Source organism: Pseudorca crassidens, chromosome 8, assembly GCF_039906515.1.
Source record: "Pseudorca crassidens isolate mPseCra1 chromosome 8, mPseCra1.hap1, whole genome shotgun sequence".
Lineage (NCBI taxonomy): Eukaryota > Metazoa > Chordata > Mammalia > Artiodactyla > Delphinidae > Pseudorca > Pseudorca crassidens.
In genome coordinates, this window is record NC_090303.1 from 11,382,287 (window position 1) to 11,403,974 (window position 21,688).

At 55.0% G+C, this 21,688-nt stretch overlaps 1 protein-coding gene across 13 annotated transcripts in view; it reads left to right on the top strand.

The window, feature by feature from the left end:
* Positions 1-21,688, top strand: part of POLM (DNA polymerase mu) — a 28,279-nt gene that overhangs the window by 2,700 nt on the left and 3,891 nt on the right. For 6 of the 13 annotated variants that reach the window (XR_010945371.1, XM_067745818.1, XM_067745810.1 and 3 more), the window contains exons 2-7: positions 2,160-2,214; positions 2,781-2,887; positions 8,049-8,123; positions 18,790-18,899; positions 19,972-20,150; positions 20,880-20,978. Coding sequence is in view for 11 of the 13 variants with exons in the window: in XM_067745818.1 (XP_067601919.1) it covers positions 2,160-2,214; positions 2,781-2,887; positions 8,049-8,123; positions 18,790-18,899; positions 19,972-20,150; positions 20,880-20,978 (625 nt within the window). In the remaining 2 variants the exon portion in view is untranslated. Of the gene's footprint in view, positions 1-2,159; positions 2,215-2,780; positions 2,888-8,048; positions 8,124-18,789; positions 18,900-19,966; positions 20,151-20,879; positions 20,979-21,173; positions 21,274-21,688 lie in introns of all 13 variants that reach the window. The other 7 variants (XR_010945370.1, XM_067745813.1, XM_067745814.1 and 4 more) reach the window with 3 other exon arrangements.

Below are 21,688 nucleotides of genomic sequence, written 5' to 3' on the forward strand. Positions count from 1 at the left end.
GGCAGGACCCCGGGGGCTCTCCCTTCTCTCACCACTTTCTTTCAAGGCCCTTCATTCGCTGCTCACTGGTTTGTACTTAGAAAGGCAGTGGGACTATGTCAAGAGCTGGTCCCTACAGGCAAATCCCAGCTCCGCCCTCCTGGCCATCTGATCACAGCAAGTAACCTCACCGCTCTCTGTGGCCTCACTGCTGCTGACCAAACAGGGACTTTGCACGTGCTGTGCCGAGCGCAGTTTCAGCACTCGCGACCCAGCAGCTTCCAGTTCTTGTCAGTTCCCTTAGGAGACCAAGACCCACCTGGGCTCTCGGAGGACGCCCCCCCCCACCCCCCCATTTGGGCCTCCTTGTCCCTGTGCTGTCCTCACCCTGCCGTGTGTACCCAGGCTGGTCCTGGCAGCAGTAGGATGAAGAAAGCTCTTACCCATAAATGTCCTCTGCGAGCCTCTGAATCATCGCTCTCGAAACTTTTGTCTTGGAATTTGTTCTGTTGCCCCCAGTTGAGTGTGTCAAATAGGGAGGCCCAAGGCTTGGGGTGGGGGCTGGTGGCGGCTGTCGAACGTCACTTCCCTGGGAACAGCTCCCGAGTTCAGCTGGCTCACACGTGGATCAGATTTGGGCTCAACATCCTCTGCCAGGGAAAATAGAAGCCCTCAGAAAATTAGAAAGAAATAGACAGAGGCTTCTCCTCAGTCACAGTGAGTCACCAACAGAAACATGAACAGAGGCCTGTGGGGAGCTGGGCTCTGGGGTGGGGTGGGCAGCAAGTTGGGGGCCCCCCTGCCCCCTCCCACCCAAGAGTCTGGGCAGGTGGAGGGGGGCAGTGCTTCCCTCGGTGGGCAGGGCTGGGACTCCACTTAGCTTTAAGACCTGCACTCAGGAAATCCCGCAGACCTAGGCCCATCAGGACCTGTCATCTAAACCAAACTCCCCAAGGGCAACAGCCCAGGCCGGGAAGAGGCAGGCCAAGAGGTGGGAAGCTTGCGGCCTCCTGTGGCTGCCTTTCACCCTTCTGGGATCCAGGCCCCCTGCCAGCGGGTGGGGTGTCTGTACCCACGTCCAAGGGCTCTCCTGAGCTAGCCTGGGAGTCTGCTGGACGTCCTGGGTCCCCTCACCTCCAGCTACCTAAGAGAAGGCTGGGCCTTTCCCTCCTACGGAGCGAGGCCTACCCTAGGGGCTGCAGCAGGACTAGGCTTACAGGCAGAGACAAGGCGACATCTCACCCTGGTGGATCTTCCCTTGCTGCTTCCAGAGTTGGGGAGCAGAGTTCTTGGGGGAGCCTGACATGGGCTGGGTGTGTGTGTGTGTGTGTGGAGTTTTCCTGCAGCCTTGTGAGGGTCAGGCTGGTGGAGCCCACAGATGCAAGGGTGGGGAGAGGAGGGGGCGGGGCCTGCACTCTCACTTCTGCCCAGGCTGGGGTCGGTCCGGTTTAGCTCACGGGCCAAGAGCTTACCTCTGAGGGCCATTGAGAAAGAACCATATGCCAGGAGGGCTGCCTGCCAGGGTGGGAGGTCCCCAGGAGAGACACCTGGCTGGGGGCCGAGGTGCCCGTGCTTGGGGTCAGCAGCAGGGGCATTGCAGAGGTCTGCAGAGACCCATCTGGGAGGAATGGTGCAGTGCAGAGGCCCTGCGGACTGCAGCGAAGGGCGGGGTGCGGGGGGCGATGGCGGTGGGGGAATGTGGACATGTAGGCAAAGCTGTCACATGGGGGCTTTGCCCCGGTCAGTAATGCCCTCAGCGGGGCGGGGGTGGGCGGGGAGCCAGAAGCTCCCACGTTGGGAAGGGGGTGAGCAGGTGGAACGGAAATGGAACCCACCCTCTTCCCACTATGGTGGGGTCAGTCCCCCAGGGATGAGAAATCGAAGCTTGGCTGTAGGTCAGGCTTTGCCTTGTTAATGCTTTCCGATGCGACAGCTTCCTGCATGAAAAGAAGAACCCAGGATGGACCTGGAGCAGCAGGGGGAGGGGCTCTCCTGCTTCCTTCTGCCCATCCTAGAAGCCACACTTAAAACTATGACCTGGAATAACTCTGTTTTCTCAGGCTGTAAGTTGGGGTGGGGGGGAATGGCTCCATGACCACTAGCAGTGCCCCGCCCCTGTTAGGAAGGGTCTCCCATTCAGACAGGCCTGGTCAAGCAACGTTAGCCTCTTGTCTTTGCAGATCAGACAGTTTGGATCTCGAGGCAACTCTGGCTGGAGCCTTGGGAGGCATGAGGGTCAGTCTCATCCCTGCGTGGGCCCCAGGTGACCTTGATCCGTTCCCCTCTCCCACCAGACCTCAGGGTGGGAACCCTGAGGTCACTACAAACCTAGTGACCACACCTCCGCACGAGATGGAGAGATGATGGCGTGGCCCCATCCGAGCACTCACTCTCCGCGTCCAGGGAATGAGGGGGTCCCCGGAGGAGGGTGCCCCGAACCGTGGGTGGCCTCTCTTCCCTAATGGGAAGAGCCATGCTCTGGGACTCTCAGGGAACTCATCCATTCTAAAGGTTTCAGCAGAGTCTCTGCACCCAGGGGCACCACACCTCAGCTTCCTGAGTGTCTGAAAAGATGCCCCCAGGCCGTCCTTCTAGGACTACCAGCCATGTCGGCAGGAGACTGCCTCATCCCATGTCACTGTAGCCTGAGAGTCCATGATGTCATCACCCTCCACTTCCTAGCCCCCAGCCCGCCCCTATCCCGCCCCAGCATCAGCCCCCCTCACTCTGGGTCCCCAGCGATCTAAGCACGTGTCTGTGGGTGTGTGTCCCTGACTGTGGCTCATTTGTTCACTGGGCAGGTCTCCACGGAGCTTTCAACAAGGTCCAGCCCTGAGCGTGGCCCAGAGACCCAGCAATCATGGAGGTATCCTTCCTCTGAAGATGTTCAGGCCAGAGGGAACAGGATGTGAGTGGTTGGACCTCCGGAACAGAGGGCACAGGGGAGGGCATCGAACCCCGGGAAGTGGAGTCCTGCCCTGTGGGAGAAAGGGAAGGGGGATCCCGGCGAGGGAGACCCTGTCTCCCAGGCTCAGACTCCTCAAGTCAGTCGCCTGCATCTCAGGTCCCAGCACGTGGACAGTGGGCTGGGCAGTGATGGTGCTTTTAATGCTTGTAGAGTATATGTGCCATCTTGCCCCGTTTTCAAGTAAGGAAACTTGGGCCCAGGGAGAAGTGATGTGTCCAGGTCACAGCATGTCAGTGATGGCGTGTCTATGAGGCCAGACCGCATGCTCTTTTCCATCCGGTTTACACAGCATCCGGCATTGGCCCACCAGGCCGCGGGGCTACCAGCCCCTCCTGCTGAGGCCCGAGTATCCCAGGAGCCACCCTGGTGCCTCAGCCTGGGCAGAGGTGGGAAACTCACCTGCCAAAAGGACCAGTGTGTCCCACTTCTAACTGCGGCCGCGGAACACTGGGGCTGGGAGCAGTAGCGGCAGAGCTCCTCCAAGGCTCCCGCGGCCTCCAAGGCAGCAGCTCAGACCCGGCCCAGCTGGCTAAAATGAGTGTGTGCGGTGAGGTGGGGGTCGGAGTTGTAACTGGAAGGCTCTGGAAGCCGGGCCTCCGGACAGCAGGCCCTGGGATCAGGCACCAGCCCTCCCAGTCTCCTGGAGTCCTGAGTTGGCCTCGAGGGACCAAGCGAGAAGGACCCAGGCCCATCCGGTCCCTCTGCCCCTCCCTCTCAGGGGAGGGCCCTGGAAACGCCCTCTTGTCTACAGTTTGGACAACACCGGGGGTAAGTCTGCCCGGGCTCACCAGGAGGGTGGTTCCCAGAGCCATGGGACCTGGGGTCTCCCAGACAGTGTCTAGCTGTCCGCACAACTGGCAGAATGATTTTCTTGGTTTCCAACAACTTGAAAACCACATGTGATTTTCCATAGTCTGGTGCCCCCGCCCAGCTCCCCAGGCTTGGACTGCTGAGTGAGCAGAGTTCACCGGAATTCCTTCCACTCACCGCAGGACCCAGCCCCCGGGAGACTGGGGGGTCACTGCAGCCGCAGGGGGGCTGATGGGCTGAGGGGCGGGAGGCGGGCTTCCAGTGCCTGAGTAATTCTGCAGCCCGCAGACTGGGATGAGGACAAGGGCTGCGTGTGGCAGTGTCATGTGACAATCAGGCAGGGTTGTCCGGTTCCAAACAGGCTCTACTGGAAAAAAGTATGCTCAGCATTCCTCCCACCTTCATCTAAATTGACTCCGATGGATCGAAGATGTAGATGTTGAAAGAGAAGCCATCAAAGTCGTAAAAGAAAACATAGAAATCTGTGCTTATAACCTTCGTGGGGGAAGTCTTTCTAAGCAGAAACTGTAGAAGGATGGAGAATTTTGGTTGCATAAAAGCGCTAGCTTTCTGTTCAGAATATCCTGAAAATGAAATTAACAGGCAAACAGAACACTGGAAATAGGTCCACAAGCCCTAGGTCAGAAAGCGAACATTTTAGGAGCTGCCCGTGGCCTCAGAGCCTCTCTCCAAGCCTCAGTTTCTCTCCTCCTTAAAATGGGATAATACTGACAGTATCGCTCCTTGTAAAAAGGGCACAAGGTTTCACTGAGATAAATCTAGAAAGCTGTGCCTGAAAAATAGTAATTCTTTGAGAAAGGGAAAACATTCTTTACATTTTTAAAGCTAATTTGACCTTGTTTCCAGTTTTAAAAGTGAGCCCCGAGATAGAGGCCAATTCACAAAAGAAGCATAAGTGGGGACTTCCGTAGTGGTCCAGTGGTTAAGACTCCACGCTTCCGCTGCAGGGGGCACAGGTTCGATCCCTGATCGGGGAACTAAGATCCCGCATGCCACTAATAAACATATGCAAAAATGTTGACCTCATGAAAAATTATGCAAATGCTAATTAAAATACACTGAGTAGTACTTTTCCAATATCAAATTCCCAAAGATTAAAATCCTCCTGGTGGGCTTCCCTGGTGACGCAGTGGTTAAGAATCTGCCTGTCAATGCAGGGGACGCGGGTTCGAGCCCTGGTCCGGGAAGATCCCACATGCCGTGGAGCAACTAAACTCATGTGCCACAACTACTGAGCCTGCGCTCTAGAATCCGCGAGCCACAGCTACTGAAGCCTGTGCAGCTAGAGCCCATGCTCCGCAACAAGAGAAGCGACTGCAATGAGAAGCCCGCGCACCGCAACGAAGAGTGGCCCCCGCTCACCGCAACTAGAGAAAGCTTGTGCGCAGCAATGAAGACCTAACACAGCCAAAAATAAAATAAATAAATTTATTTAAAAAAAAAACCCTCCTGGTGGAGGCGGTACCAGAAAATCACTGTCTGAGCACTGTCCTGCAGGACCATTTGGCTGCAGAGATCAGAAACCCCACTGTGATGAGTAATTTTGTGTGTCCCCTGACTGGGCTAAGGGATGCCCAGATCAACGGTGAAACATTATTTCTGGGTGTTTCCGTGAGGCTGTTTCCGAAAAAGAGTCACTGATCTGAATCAGTGGACTGAGAAAAGCAGATGGCCCTCCCCAGTGTGGGTAGCCCCAATCTCTGCTTGAGCTGGGACGTCCATTTCCTGCCCTCGGACATCAGCTCTCTCGGTTCTCAGGCCTTTGGGTTTGCACTGAGCTGCACGACTGGCTCCCCTGGGCCTCCAGCTTGCAGACGGCAGATGGCAGCCTCCATAACCATGTGCATCAATCCTTCCTAATAAGTCTCTCTCTATACGTGTACATGTATCCTGCGGCTTCTGTTTCTCTGGGGAACCCTGCCTGATACGCTCTCTAAAGCAGCTGAGCCCTGACAGGCGATCCCACAGGTGCCTGGTAGGACAGAGGGCCACCACGTTCCCCTGCAGCCCAGCCTTCACTGTTCACCCAGACCCCTCCATACACCAGAACTTCAGCCTGGACTTCAGCTCGATGCATTTCCCAGAGGGGACTTGGACCAGGCAACCGGACTCCACCCTATACCTTATTCCAATCAGCTGCTGGAGGGGTCGGCCATGTGCCCAGGTATGGCTGCACCGGCCACCTCCCCTGGAGCCAGAAGAGGACCCGAGGCCTGGGTAGGCCCTGGGCTCATCTTCTCGGGAAACTGGACGCCAGCCTCATAAATGAGCATGTGCCCCAACATCTGCACCCCTCTGCCACTCCAAGGACAGATTTTCCCGTCCTGAAGTGCATTGTGACCTCAAGGTGGGTGAAGCATGTGACTCTGGAGGTGGCGAGCCTGGGATGTCCATCCTGTCCAGGGGGACTTTGGGGAATGAGGTGCTGCATTAGCCCCTGAGAAGGCCTCCCCTGCCCCAACCCCCACCCCGCCCTCAGACTAATACAACACGTTCCTGATTTAGTGGGAGGAAATCCCACCGACAGGTGGGCACGTCCTGCCTCAGGGGACGTATTTGCTGTTCCTTCGGCCTGCAGTGTCCTTCCCAGCTTCTCAATGAAGCTTCCCCAGCTGCCCTTCGTAAAACTTCAGCCCTCTCCTATATCTGCCAAAACAAACCATCCCACTCCCCTACTTTATTTCTGACATATTGACCCATTGGGCGATACTGATGGTGCTAATGGCTCCAGTTAAGTGGCCTCCCTGTGCCCATGCCCTTTGCCCTGTGCCTTGTAACCTTGTAGGCCCCTCCTACTCTGACTATAGGCTTGGCCATGTGATGGCTTTGGCCAGTTGGACAGGAACAAACTTGGTCCAAGGAGAGGCTTGAAAAAACACTTGAAGCATCCTCTCTCCCCTTCCCCACAACCTTCCAGAACGATGAGAGCACACCTGGGCTGTCCTGCTGGAGGACAAGACCACAGGGAACAAAGCTGAGACCATGCAAAACAGGCTGCCACAGCCAGTGGGACACAAGAGGGAGACCAGCGAGACCAGCCAAGCTGGGCTCAGATGGGCAGAGCTGCCCAGGCAGCTGGCAGGCAGGTGAGCTAATAAATGTGATTGTCTTAATCTGCTGAGTTGGGTGGTTGGTTACTCAGCAATAGCTAACACTCATCTCAGATGTTTATCATCTGTCTCCCTACCAGCAGTGCCAGTGTCGCAAGACCAAGGGATCAGGGGCTGTGATATTTCCTACTACAGCTCTCTGGCCCACAGAGGCCCTGAGTAAATATCTGTTAAATGACTAAATACAGAATAAATACCGTAACAGAATCTTGTGAGACAGATAACAGTCCTGGAGCTAGTCAGAACTGAGTGGAGGGTGGTACTGACACTGGTGAAGAGAATGGCAGTGAGTGAGCACCAAGGGAGTCTCGATAACTGATGCAGGTCCTGTCTGTGAGCTTCAAGACAAAGACCAGGGCTTCCCTGGTGGCGCAGTGGTTGAGAGTCTGCCTGCCGATGCAGGGGACATGGGGTCGTGCCCCGGGAAGATCCCACATGCCACGGAGCAGCTGGTTCCGTGAGCCATGGCCTCTGAGCCTGTGCGTCTGGAGCCTGTGCTCTGCAACGGGAGAGACCACAACAGTGAGAGGCCTGCGTACCGCAAAAAAAACCCCAAAAAACAACAAAGCAAACAAACAAACAAACAAAAGACAAAGACCAGCTCAGAGTCCCCTTCCTTTCATTTTGTTGCTCCTCCATTCTCAGCATCTGGCTTCCATCTCATGATGCAAAACAGCTGCTTGAGATCCAGTCATCATTGCATCATCCCAGCCAGTAGAAAGGCATAGAAAGGCACAATCTCTTCCATTAAGAACTTCTTCCAGAAGCTCACACAAAGCTCCAAGTTCATTCCATTGGCCTTGGCCAGAACTCAGTCACAGCCATACCCAGCTGCAAGGGAAGCTGAGAAGTGGAGTCTTTTTTCTGACAGCCTTGTGCCAGCTAAGTGTGAGTTCTGTTATCAAAGAAGAATGAGATAAATACTGAGGAATAATTGACAGTCTTTGCTACAGCTGACATTATTTTCACTTTTGTGTCTGGTAAGATTACTAAGATCTTCAAAAGGTGTTAAAAAAAAAAAAAACAACTAGCATCTGGTAGAGGAAGGTGTGAAAGCTGAAATCCCAGGGAAGATAAGAATAAGAAACACATCGTGGTATTAGCCATTTTATAATCAGTTTGTGTGTAAGGTATTCACATTCTTGCATGTTTGTCTGCAGACCTGAGCCAGAAACCCAGCCAACGAAAACAAGACGCGCTGACCAGCTCTGTAGGAGGAAGGGGACCCCTAGCAGGTATGCGTCCCCAGCTCCACAACCCCTGCCATTAGCGTGGAGTTTCAGAGCGCCCCCAAGGCTGCTGCAGCGCCCAGAGTTCTCAGTGTTGAAACCCATAGCTGCCGTCTCTATCCGGATCTTCCTCCTCAGAGCCAGGCTTCTCTAAGGAGTTGTGCACACTCATTTTTCCACTTGCTCAGTCCCAGGGAACTGTTCCTGCACCTGGCACTCTCACCAGGCCCCAGGGATCGCCCAGAGCCACCAGAGGCCCCGACGTGACCTCCTTCCGGGCTGGCTCGCCGTCCTCCTCCCCTGCTTCCATGGTGGCCTTTGCAGCACCGGTTCTCTCCCAGTACACACCACGCAGCCCTCACCCACCAAAGGCCCAGATCCCTGCCCACCTTTTAAATCATCCACTGATAGTTCTTTGCACAAACACCATCTCAAAGAGAGAAGGGGTCAGACTCCATGTCTAGAACCCCAAAGACCTGGATTCTGGGAGATCACCATCACATGGGCCTCCGAGGCCGGCCCTCAGGGTCTCCCACGGGGATGTATAAGCTCAGTCGAGCCAGCCCTGGGCCTCACAGGCTCACCTCGGGCACGGGGTCATCTCCTAGCAAGAAGCACTTGCTGAGGGCAGTAAGAATAGGATACACGCATTTAGTGCCAGGAAGACTTGCCCAGCCAGAAAGTGTCCGTAGACTGGCTCCATGTGTGGGCATGGCCACCCCAAGTCCACACAGGGAGGACCCGTGCCCTGGGAGCTTTCTCTCCAGCAGAGGAGACAGATGCTCTGGGCCAGTGGGCTGGGGGACATGCAGGGACCCAACCCGGACCGGGGGACCAGCAGAGGCTTCTGGAGGAAAGAGTGAGGGGGATGAGCTGGGTGAGTCCCTGCAGGGAGGGGACGGTAACCCAGGAGCGGGGACTGGACACATGAAGACCCTGCTGTAGGGGAACTGCCGAGGGGATCTCAGGATGGGCACAGTGTGGGCAGGGGGCTGAGGGCAGCGTGAGGCCCGGGTAGGTCAGCAGACCCCTGGAAGCCAACTTGCACTTGGGTTCTGTGCTGTGGGCAGTGGGACTTCGTGCGACCGTGTGGAGATGGGGAGGGCAGAGGGGTCATGAGGGGCAGGGATGCCAAGCGGGGGAAGATGCTGGGGCAGGACCCGCAAGACCTGGGCCCAGCGGATGACAGAGGAGCCAGCGAGGCTGCTGGTTGGGAACTGGTGGGTGGGAATCCAAGAAGGCCCACAGGAAAGTAGGTACAGGGAGAGGAGGGGTAGACCAGCATGGGGGCCTGCCCTTCAGACACAGTCCTGGAACTGGGACCGTGAACCTGGCTGTGTGGATGTGGGAGTGACGGAGGGGTGAAGGGGAAGGACAGATGCACCCAGGGAGTGCGTGGGGAGTGGGACAGCGACCTCACCCCTTCCAGGTTTGATGAAAGGATCAGATGTTATGTGATGGTGGCCACTTTGCCCTAACCCCTGCCCCTTGAGATGCCACATCCCCAAATGAGCCTGTGCTCCTCACGGGGCTTGCAGGGCCTGCAGGTGGGCCCCGAGTGCCTGCGCCGGGGTGGGCACACGGCGGTCCTGCCGACCTTGCTGCTGGATCTGAAACCCTGCCGGCTGTGAGCCATTGGAAACAGGGGTGGGGCCTGGGAAGTCTCAGGGTAACTCCTACCCCACCCCTGCACCCCTGCGGTCAGGAGCCCTGGGCTAAGCACCCCTACCGGGCCTCTCTGCTGCTGGTTCTAGGTCTACCTAAAACTCTTCTTGGGACTTCCCTGGTGGTCCAGTGGTTAGGACTCTGAGCTTCCACTGCAGGGGGCACGGGTTCTGTCCCTGGCTGGGGAACTAAGATCCCGTAAGCCACGTGGCACGGTCAAAAGAAAACTCTTCTTATTACAAATCTCTTTATTATGCAATTGGTGTGTGCTCATGGCAGGAAAATTAGAAGACACAAGTAGGCAAAATAACAAACTGATTATGATAAGTTTTTCTGAATTTCAAACTGTCTGATCCCCCAGAGAGAACAAGTAACAGTTTGTGACATAATCAGCCGGGAGTTTTGGAAGCACATTGACCAGGAATTCTGTGATGGAGCTAGGCTCCTCGGGTCACATCTGTGAAATGATAGAAAAAATATATATTAGTCTCTGCCCTCGGTTCCTGGCACAGAGCTCCTAAATCCCTTGGAATTTCCTAAGTGATAAGAACGTGAGGAGCATCTTTTGTTCTAATATTTGGTCTTTGAACCCACTCTCTGGCACAGAGCTCCTAAATCCCTTGGAATCTACTGGGTGGAAGGAGGATCTTTTGCTGCAATTCTGTGACTCTAAGTGGGTTCCTGGATGGCTTCTGGATCAGGGCTGGTCACCAGAAAGATCAAGCCATGATAAGGAGCTTGGAACTTTCAGCCCAGCTGGAGATGGAGTTAATGATCGATCGTGCCTGTGTGATGAAGCTGGCTATATAAAAGTCCCTAAAGATGGGGTTCAGAGAGCTCCTGGCTGGTGAATACATCCATATGATGGGGGGCTCACTCCAGCTCCACGGACACAGAAGCTCCTGTGCTCAGGGCCCTTCTGGACCTTGCCCTGTCTATTTCTTCATCTAGCGGTTCACTCATATCCTTCAATATCCTTTGTAATAAGCTGGTTATCTAGTAGGTAAACTGTTTTCCTGAGTCCCGTGAGCTGTTCTAACAAAATATCAAATTGGAGAAAGGGGCTCATGGGAACCCCAGCTTATGGCCAGTTGGTCAGAAGCACAGGTGACAACGTGGACTCAATGTTGACATCTGAAGTGGAGGCGGGGCCAGGCGGGTCTGCACTAACTCTGGTCAGTGTCAGAATTGGGTTGAACTTAGGACGCCCAGCTGGTGCTGGAGAATTGCTGGGTGTGGAAAACCCACACATCTAGTGTCAGAAGTGTCACGTGAGAATAAAGAAGAACACAGGGGTGTTTTTCCAAGGCAGCACCCCAAGGCTGCTGTTCACCAGCTGTGCAAACTCCAGCAAGTCACTTGACCTCTCTGTGCCTCTCTCTCCTTCCCAGCAAGATGGGAACATGGATGTCATCCACTGACAGGAATGTCCTGGGCCTCAATGAGCTGACACGTGTAAAGTGCTTAGAACTGCTCCTGGCAGAGAGCGCTGCTCTCATTTTAAGTGCACATGCTTAAAAAAAAACATTTTATTATTGAAATTTCAAACATATCCAGAAGTGGAGAGGTGATATGCCGAACTTTCCGCCTCTGTCATCAAAGTTCTCAACTCAAGGCCCATCTTGTTTCATCTGTGTCCCACCCTTTCCTCCGCCTCGACATGATTTTGAAGCAAATCCCAGACATCATATGATTTCACCAGGAAATATTTGACTGTGTACTTCTAAATGAAAGGACTCCCTCTGCTTGCCTCTCTCTTTCTCTCTCTCTCTCTCTCTCTCTCTCGCTCTCGCTCTCTCTCACTCCACCATAACCTACGTAATGATTGATAACTCTCAACCACGTTTCTTTTTTCTTTTTAAATTAATTAATTAATTAATTTTTTGCTCCTTTGGCTCTTTGCTGCTGCGCGAGGGCTTTCTCTAGTTGCAGCGAGCGGGGGCTACTCTTCGTTGCGGTGCGTGGGCTTCTCATTGCGGTGGCTTCTCTTATTGGGGAGCATGGGCTCTAGGCGCACGGGCTTCAGTAGTTGTGGCACGTGGGCTCAGTAGTTGTGGCTTCCGGGCTCTACAGCGCAGGCTCAGTTGTTGTGGCGCACGGGCTTACTTGCTCCGCGGCATGTGGGATCTTCCCAGACGAGGGCTTGAAGCCACGTGCCCTGCATTGGCAGGTGGATTCTTAATCACGGCGCCACCAGGGAAGTCCCCCCTGCCCTGACTTTAGTTCTCTCCATGGCGCTTTGCCCTTCTCCCGTCCTCTCAGTTATCTGTGGCTGTGTGACAAAATGCCCTAAAGCTGATTTGTCTTAAAGCAGCGGTGCTACATCATTCCTTACCATTCTGTGAGCCACTGCATGGGGGAGGAGCCGGCTGACGCCACGTGCAGGAGTCTGCTCACAGAATATGAGGAACGATCTAGCGCTGCTGCTTTAAGAGGTCAGCCGGAAGCTGGTGTCCCGAGGGCTCCTGGTTCTCTGTTCACGTGGTTCCCAGCACCCACAGTGCAGCCTGAACTTCCTTCCGTGACAGTTGCCTTCCAAGAGGGCAGAAATGGAAGCTGCGTGCCCTCGTCAGGCTGAGCCCACGCATCCCACAATGTCGCTTCTGCTGCCTTCTGTTGGTCCAAGAAAGTTCCAGGGCCGGCCCCCTATTAAAAGGAGGGGATAGACCCCACCTCTTGCCGGGGAGAGCATCAGAGGCACGATTGGAGAAGGGTGTGCACGCCAAAGGGACTGGTCAGCCATGCCCTCTGTGCCCCGTGGCACCACTGGCACCGTGTGCATTCTCCTTATTTGTCTATCTGTCTTGCCTCTACAAAAATGGAATGAAGGCAGGTCCTTCTGTGCGTCTTATATCTGTACCCCCTGCGCTTAGGGCAACACAATTTTGTTGAATCCGTGGTTGGGAGGCTGGCTCAGAAGTCAAACAGCCACTGTTTAAATCATAACTGTGCCTCTGTGTGCACTGTAAACTTGGAAAGAGTACTTTGGCTCTCGGCCTCAGTTCTTCTCTCTGTAAAATGGGGGAAGTAATAGCAGTACCAATTCCATACAACTGGGGAGAGAATAAAGATGTAATAGAACAAATAATTAACACAATACATGGCCTATACCAAGCCCTCCATAAATGTCAGTAGTTGTACTGACTAGGATCCCCCCCACCCCACTATACCCAGATTCCATCCTTTTCCATCTGCATGCGGCCCTGACCACGGACACCCTCCTGAGCTAACCACCCACCCCCCTTTCCTCCAGTGAAGGACAGACTCTGACCTTGACCTGCCCCATATCCTGGGGCAGGCTGCTGCCTCCCTATCTGGCCTCTCTATACCCTCCACCCCGTGGGCCACCGTCCATGACAACCTTGGGCATTGAGCCAAGCTTTCCAGCCCAGGGCTCTCCTTGAAGCCGATAAGCTGGAACTCCCCACAGTCATATCTGTGTTTTATTTCAATAACAGTAGTAAATTGGAAAATACCTAAATGACATTGGGTCTGTTCACTCAAGAATGTAATAATGTCATATTCTGCCTTAATATCAATGGAATTACCTGTGGTGGAAAGGGTAGACAGTTGTGTCAATTTGTGACGGAGTTTGGTTCAGCAAACATCCCTCTTCTCGTAATTCTTCCAGACCACTTAGCCCTTCCCCTAAGGATTACCAACCATGCTGAGTCAGGGCTAGTTGGACAAATGAACGCTAAGAGCCTTCATTTTAAGGACACATCTATCTCTTTTCCATCATTCTTAGGCCAAGTCCCCATGGTGGGAGGGAGTCAGGGATTCTTCTCTACCCCTTGGCCCAGTCTTCCCACTCCAGATCTTGCCCTAGGCCTCCAATCCCCCCACCTCCTTCTTACACAGAGCCCATCTGTTTGTGTCCCACCCCTCCCCCAAATCCACATGTTGGAATCCTGATGCCCAAGGTGCTAGTGTTAGGAGGTGGGGCCTTCTGGAGGTGATTAGGTCATGAGGATGGGGCTCTCGTAGCTGGGATTAGTGCCCTTATAAAAGAGGCACCATGTCTCACCCCCTCTGACATATGAGGATACAGTGAAAACTCTGCAGCTTGGTAGCGGGCCCTCACCAACACTGAATCTTCCAGCACCCTGATTCCACATGTCCAGCCTCCAGAACTGTGAGAAATTAATGTCTGTTTTTTTCAAGTCACCCAATCTGTGGTATTCATTATAGCTGCCTGATCAGACTTAGACACCATCCAACAAGCAAAGGGACCCACGTTTTCCTTAAAAGACAGTATAGTTTCTCAAAAATAAAGCATCTCCTTTGGTCACATAACCTGGCAGGCCCATGGCAAGCCACAGTCCCTGGCATGAGCACATCTATTCCTATCAGAAACTACATCCTGCAGCTCTGACGGATTTTTGCAGAGATCCATGATGGGCCATGGAACCTGTCAGCAGAGTCCAGGGCTGAGCCTGGGTCGGAGGTGTGGACTCAGGGTAGTAGATTGAATGGTGGCCCCCCACCAAATTTATGCCCATGAGGAACCTCAGACTGTGACCACATTTGGAATAAGGGTCTTTGCAGATGTAATTAAGAATTTCATGATGAGGTCATCCTGAATTAAGGGTGGGCCTTAAATTCAATGACTGGTGCCTTTATAAGAAAAGGTGGGGGGGCACTTCCCTGGTGGTCCAGTGGTTAAGACTCTGCGCTTCCACTGCAGGGGACACGGGTTTGAACCTGGCTGGGGAACCAAGATCCCGCATGCCATGCAGCGTGGCCAGAAAGTAAAAATAAATTAAAAATTAAAAAATATATATATATATAAGAAAAGGGGAAGGGACAGAGGGAAGGCAGCCATTGGGTTGGGGATGGGGCAGAGATCAGAGGGATGCAGCCGCAAGCCCAGGAATGCCAGGAGCCACTAGGAGCTAGAGGAGGTGGGAAGGATCTTCCCCTAGAGCTTTCAGAGGGAACACGGCCTTGCTAACACCTTGATCTTAGAATTCCAGGCTTCAGAACTACAAGAATAAATTTCTGTTGTTTCAAGCCCCCAGTTTGTGGTAATTTGTTACAGCAGCACAGGACCAAATACACCAGGTACTATGAACTGAATTGTGTTCCCTCAGATTCATATGTTGCAGCCCTAACCCCCAATGTGACTGTATTTGGAGAAAGGCCTTTTAGGAGTAATATGGTTAAATGACGTCACAGGGGTGTGGTCCTAATTTGATACGACTGGTGGCCTTATAAGAAGAGGAAGAGATCTCTTTCTCTCCCTCTCCACGAGCACACAAAGAGATCGTGTAGGCACACAGAGAGACGGTGGCCGTCTACAAGCCAAGAGAGAAGGCCTCAGAATGAAAGCTGCCTGCCAGCACCCTAATCCTGGATTTCCGGCCTCTAGAATAATAAGAAATGTTTCTTTTGTTTTGGCTGCCCTGTCTGTGGTATTTTGTTCTGTCAGCCTGGGCAGACTGATGCACCAGATAGCCCAAACCCACAGTGATGCAGTGGGTAGCTCAGGAAGGTCCAGGGAGTGGCACTAGAGGTCAGAACTTTGGGCCAGTGGTCCTCAGGAGCTCCAGTCTGACAGCATCAGCAGGCTGACCGCACACCCTCTGGAATGCAGCTGGCAAGTAACCCGCAGGAGACGGGAATCGGTGGGGGGTTGGGCCTCAGAGCCAGGCAGAGTCCCGGCCCCACAGGCCAAGGACAGGCGCCAACAGCACTGAAGCGGACTTCAAAGACGGTGCTCCATGGGGAGGTTTTATGAAGGTCACGAGGACTGAAAAATCACCCCCAGGGGCCTTTTCTGAACTGGAAGTGGGAACAGGAAATAGCTAGATGAGATTCATCTTGGAAAGATGCGAGCTCATACATCTGGGTAAAACTAATCCAAAACACAGCATGAGAAAGCACAGTGCAGAACACAAGGGAGGACTGCCACCCTCAGGGCTGCCGAGAGGGCCCAGCCAGGAGATCACCTGTGCAGCCTCTGACTTTTTTTGGGGGGGTGGTCTCAGCGTGGGCAGCAGGGAGCTGGGGACTTAGACATTTGGGAACCCCAAGCCAGGTTTATCGGAGATAGAGGGCTGAGGTCTCCGCTTCCCAGCTGGATGGACAGTGACCTGGTGGTCCAGGGAGGGGAGGAGAGGAGCACGCCAACCATCGATGCTGTGGCTTTGCCCACCTGTGCCCAGGCCTCCACTCAGTGGGCACTGAGGATCACCCCTCACAAAACTTCCCTGGGCCTGTGGAAATCCTCATTTTTGCAAGTTGCCCAGTATTTTAAGTATTCAGGTGCGATGGGTCATTAAAAGCTGCCTCTGGGGCTTCCCTGGTGGCGCAGTGGTTGGGAGTCCGCCTGCCGTTGCAGGGGACACGGGTTCGTGCCACGGTCCGGGAAGATCCCACATGCCGTGGGGCGGCTGGGCCCGTGAGCCATGGCCGCTGAGCCTGAGCGTCCGGAGCCTGTGCTCCGCAATGGGAGGGGCCACAGCGGTGAGAGGCCTGTGTACCGCAAAAAAAAAAAAAAAAAAAAAAAAAAAAAAGCTGCCTCTGCTGCCCCAAAAGAGAACCCAGGTGCCTGGGATGGAGACAGAGGCCATCAAGAAGAATGGAAATTGTTTCAGGGGATAGGCTGCTGCTCTCTGAGGAAAGGCAGAACCCACAGATGGGGAACACGGACTCCTTGCAGAGAGCCTGGGAGCTCCCCCTTCCCAGATGGCAGGAGGAGAAACGAGCACAGGAAATGAGAGAGGGGCCGCATCCCAGGCCTCCCAGCCAGGGTGTGTGTCATGGGCCCAGGAGGGCAGGTCAGGAGCTGGAGTGGAGGCTGAGAGGAGGCCTGGGCTGAGGCACCAGCCTGTTTCAGCCCTGTGCCGCAGGCAGGGAAGACTGAGGAGATCACATAGCATAACAAAGAGATTCCAAAGCGTAGTGTCTGAAAATATGAGAGACATACAGGAACACTCGATGTTGTCAAGATGTCAGCTTTCCCAACCTGGTCTAGGGATTCAACACAATACCAATCTTGGAAAAGGAATTGCTGGGTGAGATTTTTGTTTTCATTTTGTTGGCTATGGTTGCTAAATTGGCTTCCAAAAAGTCCCTCCTACAATCTGCCAGTTCCCTCATGTGTGATCAATTTTGTAAACGTCGGATAATGCGATAAGTGAAGATACTCTCATTTAAGTTTGCCCTTCCCTGATTGGACAAGTCAGGGAATCTGGTATGTTTTTGAGTAGCATTTCCTCTGTAAATTGCCTACTGGTGTTCTTGCTTGTCGTCTTTTCCTTATTAATCCGTGGACAATTTCATAATTACAGGAATTAGATTTAAATTCAAAATGTGTCACACTCTTCCCCTGGTTTGCCTTTCTTTTATTATTATTATTTTTTAATTTATTTATGGCTGTGTTGGGACTTCGTTTCTGTGCGAGGGTTTTCTCTAGTTGCGGCGAGCAGGGGCCACTCTTCATCGCGGTGCGTGGGCCTCTCACTGTCGCGGCCTCTTTTGTTGCGGAGCACAGGCTCCAGACGCGCAGGCTCAGTAGCTGTGGCGCACGGGCTTAGTTGCTCCGCGGCATGTGGGATCTTCACAGACCAGGGCTCGAACCCGTGTCCCCTGCATTGGCAGGCAGATTCTCAACCACTACGCCACCAGGGAAGCCCTGGTTTGCCTTTTAATGTTTAAATACATTTTAAATTTGTATGTCTTCAAGTTTATCATTCTTTTCCTTTAGTGTCTTCAGGTTTATTGTGATACTTTAGACCATAAAAACATTCATTGACTCCCCAGTACATTTTTTTTTCTTTTTTAGATTTTAATATTTGATCCATCTGGATTTTATTTTGGTGTTAAACAGTAAGGGAGGGATCCAACTTCCATTTTTCCAAATGGCCGGCCAGTCGTCCTTAACGCCATTCGATTGAGAAAGACTGAAAACCCTTTCCAGGGGTTTGAAGCGGTCGCTCCACCAGCACGCTCACTCGCGCATCTGCCCGGGCCCGCTATCCAGGAGCCCGGCGCCGCCAGGTTTCCGGTGCCCATCGGTCCAGCCCGACCCAGTCGGAGGGGGCGAATAGCAGGGGCGAACAGCAGGGGCTGGGGCGGATACTCCTATCCTGCTGAGAACGGATCCCTCTCCTACCCGCCAAGGACCCACCACTAACATCTCCCTCCCCCCACGCGCCGAGGACGGATCCCCGAATACCCCCACCTCGATCTCCCCTCTTAGCCTCCGAGGACGACTTCCCTAATCTCCGCCTCCTCCCTTCCAGCTTCTGCCCGCACCCCTTTTACCCGACCCCCCTACCCTCCAACCCAGTCTCTCCTCCCGGGTGGTCCCAAGGATGGGACGGGACTTTCCGCGAGTGTAATTTAAATAAAAGGCGTGTGCTCTGGCTGTATTTGCATAGAGGCGGGGCCTCTGGCGCTGAGAGGCCGGAACACCCAATCAGGTGGAACCCCGGGACCTCTACCTCGCTCCAAACGACCCTGGGGGCGAAATCCGCCCAGAGACTTAATTTGCATGGGGCGGGGCCTGCCTCCTTGAGTGGCCGGGCGCCACTTCCCCTTCCAGTCGGCTTCCTCCCGCTGGCTTCCGCCCGCTGGCTTCCGCCCGCTGGCTTCCGGCATCCGTGCGGCTTCCGCCCGCCTTCCGTCCGCCTTCCTTCCGGCTTCTGTCCAGCTTCTCTCTGCTTTCGCCGGGCGCCACCCGCGGCCAGGGGACGAATGCTACCAAAACGGCGGCGAGCGGGGGTCGGGACCCCGGACACCGCCCCTTCCTCCGCGGCACGCTTCCCTGGGGTCACTGTCTGCCTGGCTGAGCCACGCATGGGCCGCAACCGCCGGGCCTTCCTCACACGCCTGGCTCTCTCCAAGGGCTTCCGCGTCTTGGACGCCTACAGGTGCGCGGTCGTGGCGAAGCTCGCCGCCAGGCGAGGCCACCTTCCTAGGGCCGACCTTTCTGAGGGGCGCGGGGCGGGTCCGGCGCCCACGGCCTCGCCTCACCGGGGAACGTGGCACGCCCGTATAGGTATCACCATGCCGTCGCGCCCGGTGGGCCGGGAGATGCTGCTGAGTGGCGTGATGGCCTGAACACAGATGCCCGTGCTCGGAACTTTGCAGCTGATCAGCCACATTCACGTATGTTGTTTCCTTACTGCTGAGGATATTGAGATCTGAAACGACTCCCATGCAGCTGACCCCGGAGCGGAGGGGCACCTGAGGTGTTTGGATTCCAAGTTAGCCCTGGCATTTCATGGTCATATAGCCTTCCTGTCAATTTCCTCTTTTGTAAAAGGGTGTTAGCAGTTAGGGTCAGGAGTGTTTCTGTAGGACAAGGAGAGAATGTATGCCGGAGGCTTTATAAAGGACCATGTGAGTGTAGCGGTGGTTAACAGTCCTTCCTTAGGTGGATTCATCTTGCCCTGTTAGCTAAACTGATTTCTCTCCTCAGGGCTGAGAAAGTGACTTGAGTGAGGCTCAAAGAGTAGAAGAAAACCAAACAAAAACAAAACCACTACAGAAGCAATGCTGAAAGTAAGGGAGGAGGGTTCCCATGGTTTTGAAGTTGAAAGAGCAAGTGAATCAGGGGCCAGTCCCCCTGAAGCTTAGTTAACCATTCCCAGGGGTGCAGCAGACCCACTCAGGAGAGGATGATGACCACAGCCTAGAATGTACTGGGCACTATCTAAGCCGTTTTGCTTATTAGCTCATTTAATCTTTACAGCAACCCTGCAAAGTAGATATGTTATTATCTCTGCTCTGTGGATGAGGCAGTCAAAGTACAGAGATAAGTGATGTGCCCAAGGGCACATAGCAAGTGTGTGGCAGAGCTGAGGTTCAAACCCAAGCAGTCTGTCTCCAGCACTTCGATGAAGACCCCCTCCTGGTCCTGGCCCCTGTACCCCTGGCCTCTCCTTCCTCTGGGGTTGGGGGGAGAGGGAGACAGACAAGTTAACACAAAAAAGGGTTGGTCTTTTCATCATAGCTAGAGCCGAGAACCACGCACAGCTCTGCGGATGCTGGAGCGGTGGAGATGTTTGTCTGCCAGGAGGAGGGGTTGGGAGGTCTTTCTGAAGAATGAATAGGTGGTCACCAGGCAGAGGGGATAGTAACAGCAAAGGCCTGGAGGCATGGAGTGCAGCAGGAAGAATGGCAGGTCTGGGAAAGGGCTCTGGGCCTCACTTCCTCTTCTTCCCTCCACCCAGCTCAGAGGTGACACACGTCATGATGGAGGGGATCTCAGCAGAGGAGGCCGTCTGCCAGCAGGAGCGCAGGACGGCGGCCCTTCACCCAGGATGCACTTGCCCAGTGCTCTTAGACGTAAGCTGGTTCACGGAGAGCATGGCAGCTGGGCAGCCAGTCCCTGTGGAGTGCCGGCACTGCCTGGAGGTGAGCTGGGTGAAGGATGAGGGTGGGGCCCCAGAGAAGGCCCCAGCGCAGGCCAGAGCTCAGCTGGGACAGGTGACACGGCAGCCGTGCCTCAGTGTCTTTCACATGAGGTGGGCGGTGAGGGCTCAGCCCGGACCACCAAGGGGCCCTGGGAAGCCAGGCCGTTCCGGCTTCTCCTCTCACCATTGGTGCAAACTCTCTTGAGATCCACTTATTTTTGGCATCTTTAGGCCTTTCTTGCTTACCAAGTGGAGAGACTGTGACCCCAAGTGGGGCCAGCAGGAGGCCGTCCTCGGGGTGCTGTGAGGTTCATGGCCTCCGCCCACCTCTGTGCTTCCTGGGTGAGCACAGCTGGGGGCTGCAGGTGTGGGCTCAGAGCAGGGCTGCCCGCATTCAAATCCTGACTCTGCCTGTGAGCCATGAGGCCTCGGTGTCCCCGTCTGTGAAGTGGGGGTGACAGGCACCCCAGCCCACTTGCCGGAGGGGGTTCTGGGAGGTGGGGCACATACAGCACGTGCGGTGGCAGCTGGTGCCACTGCTGCCGCTCTGGCCTCTGCAGGGCGACACCGCCTCTGCCCCGTGCCTCTGGCAGTTGTGCCCTCTGAGAGTCGGCCCCGTCTGTCCCGAGAGCCCTAGGTGACCACCCAGGAGAGGCAGGGCTCCGGGGGGCTTCCTTGGCCCCTGCCCACCCTGCAGCCTCGAAGCAGCCTGTATATTGCCCTTCCCCAGGTGACTGTGTGCGGGAAGGGGCCGCCACGCCCAGCATGGAGGCTGCCCTGTGCCTGCCAGCGGCCCACACCCCTCACGCACCACCACGCCGGCCTCTCGGTGAGCCCTGGGTCCCCTGCCTCCCTGGGATGGGGCCAGGCCCTCCCCTGTCCCAGCCTTGGAGGGACGGGTGGGGTGAGGTACCCCGCCATCCCTGCCCCTCCCCAAGGGCCCCTCCCTGCAGTAGGCTCTGGAGACGCTAGCGGAGGCCGCGGGCTTCGCCGGCAGTGAGTGCCGCCAACTCTCCTTGTGCAGAGCAGCCTCAGCGCTCAAGGCCCTTCCCAGCCCGGTCACAGCCCTGAGCCAGCTGCGTGGCCTGGCCCACTTTGGAGAACGCTCGTGCAGGGTCGTCCAGGTCGGTGCTCCCCGCACTTAGCAGGGCGGGGTGGGGGGAGGTGAGGGAGCCTCAGGGCCTGGCAAGGGCAGGTGGCTTGGTGGCTCAGAGCCCAGCTGTGGCCGGCCACCCTCTTCACTCAGATTCCTCACGTGTGAATGGGGGCCACAGCACCTGCCCTAGGGGGACCGAAGGGGCTCAGCCAAGGGAGCTGCTGGGAGCCCGGCAGGCTGGTAGCTGGCTCCACTTGGACCAGCGCAGACCGTCCCGGATGGTGGAAGAGGACCCCTGAGCATGCGCACCTCTTTTTACAATGCGAAGTATTTGAGGACCCCAAATGTGAAGTTGTCCTTTTGTACACTTACCACTGAGCGAGTATATCACGATGGAAAAGATACTTTTGAATTCACTTAAGCTTTTTTTTTTTTTTGCGGTA